The 6683-nt window shown below is 42.4% G+C and overlaps 1 protein-coding gene across 1 annotated transcript; it reads left to right on the top strand.

The window, feature by feature from the left end:
* Positions 1–690: 690 nt before the first annotated feature.
* Positions 691–6683, top strand: pgap3 (post-GPI attachment to proteins phospholipase 3). The gene is made up of 8 exons (XM_024008113.2): positions 691–1145; positions 1756–1853; positions 4049–4201; positions 4385–4447; positions 5160–5221; positions 5564–5700; positions 5919–6123; positions 6447–6683. Exons 1-8 carry the CDS (start codon positions 893–895, stop codon positions 6508–6510), a joined length of 1035 nt encoding a protein of 344 aa, XP_023863881.1. The 5' UTR covers positions 691–892; the 3' UTR covers positions 6511–6683.

The raw sequence follows: 6683 nt of genomic DNA, 5'->3' as shown, positions 1-6683 counted from the left end.
CTGAGGTATGTTTTTCAAATCGTTCGCGACCTATTGAAGTTTGAAGGTCCGAATGTATGGCGAATATCGAAACTCAAACCAATTTTACCACGGTGAAAAACAATTGGAACCATTTCCCTATTTGACCGCAAMATTTTACGAGTATTATTACTCATTCTGTGGTATTTTAGCACAGATAGAACAATGAGACAGATGTATAAATGTGAAGCATCCGCTTGGTATTTCCATTCCCTACACAATATGGTAGTGAGAGGAAGCCCACTGGCGAGCAGTGGCTGAAGATGGCTCGAAATGGATTTGGGCCGACATTCAGCGCATGTTCTCATCGATGAAACATTTGATCTCAAGACAGTTTTATATTCCCAAAACCAAAATATGTTATGAACAGAACTCGACTAAGTTTTGTTGATTTTGCCCTTTGCAAAAGTTGGAAAAAATCGCGTTGTTTAGAAGGTGCGCAAAGGCGAATTGAGTTATTGCACACGCGCACTTCAAAGTAGGCGTTCCCTAACGGAAAAATGCAGATGTCACGCCAATAGGAGCTCGTGCTTGGCTCTGCCCTTACTTGTTCTGCCCACTATGACTCATTTGCTCCTATTGGAAACGACAGGCTATGGTCTCTTGGTTAAGTTAGAAAAAAATCTTTGACTCTTTTTTTCTTTATCAACCACCGGCATGCGCAGTTCGCATGTTTATTCACACTTCCTGGTCCGGAATTTGGAAAACTGCACGGCAGGAGCGGGGTGAAAAGTACAGCAGTGCACAGTGGACCCATAGGGCAGTGATCCGCAAAGACACTTCGCGACCTACTCAACTACCGCAGGTGGAAAGATGTTCTGGTGATCTGGGTATGGAAAGCTGGGCCTTTGTTGTCAGCTCTGGGTGACATGAAATGCCGCTGCGATCGCTACCTGGTGCCGACTCTACGAACATGGCCTCGCCACTGCCCCCCTGCACAGCTGTCATATACTCTGCCCTGGCAATCGTCGCTCTTCTCCTGCTCTCGGCGACTGCTGTGAATGCCTCCCAAGGCGACAAGGAGCCAGTTTACCAAGGCTGTGTCACGCAATGTGTCCGGACCAACTGCACCGGAGCTCGGCTCAGAGGTTTTCAGTCTACACAGGCGCCTTACATGGCGCTGACAGGTGAGGGTTTTCTGCCGCTGCCACGTTCTGGAAGTTTAAAAACTAGCTAGCTCGCGCTGGGGAACCAGTCGCCAGCCAACTAACGTTACTACTAGAGCAGCATCCACTGATATCGTAGCTAGCTAACCAATTTCGTTATCAGTGTGGAAATGAGAAATGCTTAAAATGCATATTGCTGTCATTTAAATGCATGTTTTGCTGTTCTGCATTGGTTAGCTGTTGGTATACTCAGACAGTATTGCATTTTGGTGATCACTGCATGAGGTACTGCATGAAGTTTTGAAGCCAGTTGATCATTTGAGTTGGTGCTGCTGAATGAATTATTTGTGATGCAACAAGCCTTAGCCCATTTGGCTTCTGTCAACTCAATTAACTACAGACTGTCAATGACCATTATGGTGTTGTGTTCCATCAGATAAGTTGGCTTACTGCTGTAGATTGTCAGGAACGGCCACCAAAGTCACTTTATTCTTGCTACGCAAGTTCAGAGTCAAAAATAAGAGTGAACCCATAGGCTGTAATTGAACACTGCCCATTTTATTTCATTGTGTGTGTGTTCTCTCTTTACTACGTGCATTTGTCTAACTCCAGCTTTCTGTCCCTTGTCCAGGCTGGACGTGTCGTGATGACTGCCGGTACCAGTGCATGTGGCAAACAGTGGGACTGTACCAGGCTGAAGGCTACAGCATCCCACAGTTCCATGGAAAGGTATGGTTCTATGCATTCTATGGTCAACCTTACCATGAGATCCTTAGTGCAGAGTTATCCAATGTCAATAAATGGCTTTCGGATAACAAACTTTTTCTGTATCTTAGAAAAACAGAATCCCTCGGTTTTAGTGTCAAAGTGGGCACAAAACCTCAAGTCAGTTACCATGAGTGTGAACTGAATAGGTAGCTAACCGGTGAGACTGGTCCTGAAGGTTTTAACAATGTTAAACCAAAAATGTAAATTCCTAGCTTGGGACATCAAAAATGTTGATAGTGACACCCTAAGGACTCTGGCAGGTGTGCTAGTTCAGTGTCACTTTGATTATGTGTGCACATCATGGTTAACCAGCAGACCCAAACATCTAAAGAATAAGCTACAGACCAATCAAAACAAGCTGCTGAGAATTGTACTGAAGCATTTTAAGCAGCTAGGCCGGCTATCTGTAGAGAAAAGGGTAATATTAATTCACCTGTTCCACAGATTTATTACTGACTCAGCCCCAAGTACCTATCAAATWATTTTTATTGTATTAGAGATTTCTACCAATACAACGCCAGAGACTCTGTTGCCAGTCTTACCTTTAAGAGCCTAACTGCTAAGAACACCTTTTTATACACCTGCACTGTTGAGTGGAACAAACTACTACAGCAACTTAAAATTCATGCTGACCATAACATTTAAAAAATAATGTCAAAAGCTGGCTAATGATCGAGTAATATGACAATTGTCTCTTGTCTATCTATGTAATGTCTGTATCATTTTGTTATTACAGCCTTAATTTAAAATGGATTACGTTTAGATGTTGTCACTGATCTACACACAATACCCCATAATGTCAGTGGAATTATGTTTTTAGAAATGTTTAGAAATGAATWAAAGATGAAAAGCTGTGATATGTCTAAGTCAATAAGTATGCAACCCCTTTTTTTATGGCAAGCCTAAATAACTTCAGGAGTAAAAATGTGCTTAACATGTCAGTTAATAAGTTGCAATAATGGTGTTTAACATAATTTTTGAATGACTACCCCATCTCTGTACCCCACACATGCAATTATCTGTAAGGTCCCTCAGTTGAGCAGTGAATTTCAAGCACAGATTCAACGACAAAGACCAGGGAGGTTTTCCAATGCCTCACATGGGTAAAAAAATAARATAATTTAAAAGCAGACATTGAATATCCCTTTGAGCATGGTGAAGTTATTAATTACACTTTGGATACACGTTATTGTATCCATTATTATTATTAATTACACCGGAGGCGCCTCTTCACTGTTGACGTAGAGACTGGTGGTTTGCGGGTACTATTTAATGAAGCTGCCAGTTGAGGACTTGTGAGGCGTCTTTCTCAAACTAGACACACTAATGTTCTTGTCCTCTTGCTCAGTTGTGCACCGGGGCCTTGCGCTGTTCTGTGAAGGGAGTAGTACACAGCATTGTACGAGATCTTCAGTTTCTTGGCAATTTCTCGCATGGMATAGCCTTCATTTCTCAGAACAWGAATTGACGTACCAGTTTCAGAAGGTCTTTGTTTCTGGCCATTTTGAGCCAGTAATCGAACCCACAAATGCTGATCCACCAGATTCTCAACTAGTCTAAAGAAGGCCAGTTTTATTGCTTCTTTAATCAGGACAACAGTTCTCAGCTGTGCTAACATAATTGCAAAAGGGTTTTCTAATGATCAATTAGCCTTTTTAAAATGATAAACTTGGATTAGCTAACACAATGAGCCATTGGAACACAGGGGTGATGGTTGCTGATAGTGGGCCTCTGTATGCCTATGTAGAGATTCCATAAAAAATCTGCTTTTTCCAGCTACAATAGTCATTTACAACATTAAGTGTTTACACTGTATTTCTGATCAATTTGATGTTATTTTAATGGGCAAAAACTTGCTTTTCTTTCAAAACAAGGACATTTCTAAGTGGCCCCAAACTTTTGAACRGTAGTGTATGTTGTGTGTTTTATTTAACTAGCAGCCCTTGTTCAGTACTAGCCCTTCTAATTCAAGTGGTCCAAGTCCTTGATTAGTTGGATAAGGTACTGCAATATATCAAATTAGTGTAATGGTTTGGGGGTACTCAAGGAGAGGTTTGGAAATGAACCACTAGGCTATATATATGGGGATAATGAAAGACTAGGAGTCACTCTCTTTTGTCTCACTCTTTCCTTCTTTGTCCCGCTCTCTTCTAMAGTGGCCATTTACGCGGTTCCTGTGCTTCGAGGAGCCAGCATCTGCTCTGGCCTCTCTGCTCAACGGCCTGGCCTGCCTTCTGATGCTGCTGCGCTACCGCAGCTCTGTGCCACGCCAGAGCCCCATGTATTACACCATCACCGCCTTCTCTCTGGTGTGTTTGAATGGGTTTATTTCGTGAGTGTGTCGTGTGTGAGACAGACACTGTAATGTGTGCATTTGAGTGTACGGAAGTTTCATGAATTTAAGTTTTCAGAAACTTAACTTAACCTTTTTGCTTATTCATATTCAAATATACTTATGTAAACTTGTTTTTTAATAATTTCTCTTTATTCAGGTTTCTCTCAATGCTTGGTTCTGGTCCACAGTGTTCCACACCCGGGACACCTATCTCACTGAGGTAATGGTCAAAACCATAACCTACCTAACCATCATACAGCAAGTGGTTAATACAKCATGTGTTACAATTAGGGTATAGCCATCTGTGACACATAGCATACGTTGAGAAACCAGGGTAGAAATCAATTCCTCTTCAATTCCTGTTGAATTGGACACATTTCCCAATAGAAATGCAGTTTGTTTTCTTAATTGAGTGAAATTTGGATGGAATAAAAGCCCCAACCCTGACAATCAGTTTGGATTTGYGGGTAGCTAGAACATACTTTAAGCTACAGTGTGATTCATTCAATGCCAAACCATCTGCCAGGACAAGAGAAAGCTTCCACTCAATCTTTATAAAACGAACAGGCAATTAGCTAATCAGGTTAACCAAAARCTCTAGGGTCTAATGACATTGTTATCTTGTACTGCCATTAAACTGTATGATCCTCAGATTACATCAGTCACCATTTTTGTGGTGTTCAATTCATGAGTTGAAAACGACCTATTTATTTTCTATGAACATTTTTCAATTCATGAATTAGGATGCAGCGTAATAATTCGGATGGAACTGTTAACAGGCATTTACCATGGATTGTTGTCAATAACTAACACCTCATCACCAATCCCTCGAGGTCGAGGGTGATCTCTTCACTGTTTTTGGTTGTTGGTCAGAACTAACCGTTTTCTAAACAAAATATATATTTGCCAATTTGTTTGTATTTACCTTCAAGAAAATGGACTACTTCTGCGCATCTGCTGTCATCCTCTACTCCATCTACTTATGCTGTGTGAGGTAAATTAAAAACAGGCTTTTTTTCTCATACTTTTTCCTCAAGAATATTGTTGATTAACCCCTATGACATACGGTAAAAACACTGAAGGATCATTGGCAAAGGCAAACTGCGTCAGTATAGAATAGACCTCAATAAGCCATGAGTGATAATATTTATGTTAATATACATACATAGCTTTTGCGGTTGGCAACAAAAATGTCCTTCCATAAAGTGCTTTATTTCTGGGTTTGTTAATAGATGTTTCGTAAACACAAGGAAAATATGAAAGGTGATTATTAACCTCTGTATGGTTATATTTTAGGACAATGTATGATATGACATTGACCCTTATATCTCCCCAGGACGTTGGGGCTGAAGAGGCCGGGGGTGTCCAGCATGGTAGGGGTTCTGCTCATCCTGGCCTTCACCTCCCACGTGTCTTACCTGACCTTCGTCAGCTTCGACTATGGTTACAACATGGCTGCCAAYGCCACCATAGGTACGGTTACCCGTACCTTAATCCATAACAAGCAAAGAGCACAGATATTTAATTCTAGTCAATTGTTCCCGTGGTAACGTTCACTTTAGCATTTCTCTGCTTGCGGTCAGTCTCAATCTCTCTCGTTTTCCCGACCACACTATCCCCTACCCCCTCCACCCTCTCTCTCCTCATTCCCGCCTCTCTCCACCACCTCCTGTTCCCTATCCCTCCCATAGGCATAGTGAACCTGCTGTGGTGGCTGTGTTGGTGCTGGCAGAACCGGCGGACACTGCCCTACTGGTGGAAGTGTGGCGTGGTGGTGGTGCTGCTCCATGGCCTGGCCCTGCTGGAGCTGCTCGACTTCCCGCCACTGTTCTGGGTCCTGGATGCCCATGCAGTCTGGCACCTCAGCACCGTGCCTGTGCATTTCCTCTTTTACAGGCACGTATAACCTCTTGTCTGTCGACCTATTCCGGTAGAAGCTGGTAGATAGAGAAATGGGGAGGACAGGCTCATTGTAATGGCTACTTGCTCCCACTTACTCTACAGAACACTTTTTCATGTTTTTGAAAGCTATAAACAGAGAGCTCACTCAAGTTCTTCTACTCCAAAAGTAGTCCTCGTGGATAATCCATAAAAGGACAGCACTTGAAACCTTTCAATAGCTTCCCCTCGACCTTTACCATCATCCAACATCTAGGCTTGCATTCGTTTTGCACCTCTATTCCATCACCAACTTTGTCTCTTTTTTTTCTTCTCTACAGTTTCTTGATAGATGACAGTCTCCATCTACTCAACACAGAGAAGACTGGTGTGAAACTGGAGTAGCAGGAGCTCATCACCACTTAATCCCACCTCTTTCCTCACTCACCAATCAAGGCAGCCGGACACCARAATGGGGTGGAGCTCAGTCGCCATGGCTACCTGCACGGCACCTATGAATTCCATCAAAGTATAGACTTTTTTGTTGTTTACTTTTTCATGTTTTTTGGGGGGTTGTT

This window comes from Salvelinus sp. IW2-2015, linkage group LG18 (assembly GCF_002910315.2).
Source record: "Salvelinus sp. IW2-2015 linkage group LG18, ASM291031v2, whole genome shotgun sequence".
Taxonomy (NCBI): domain Eukaryota; kingdom Metazoa; phylum Chordata; class Actinopteri; order Salmoniformes; family Salmonidae; genus Salvelinus; species Salvelinus sp. IW2-2015.
Note: the sequence above shows the minus strand (reverse complement) of the source record. Positions and strands in the feature narration are given on the sequence as shown.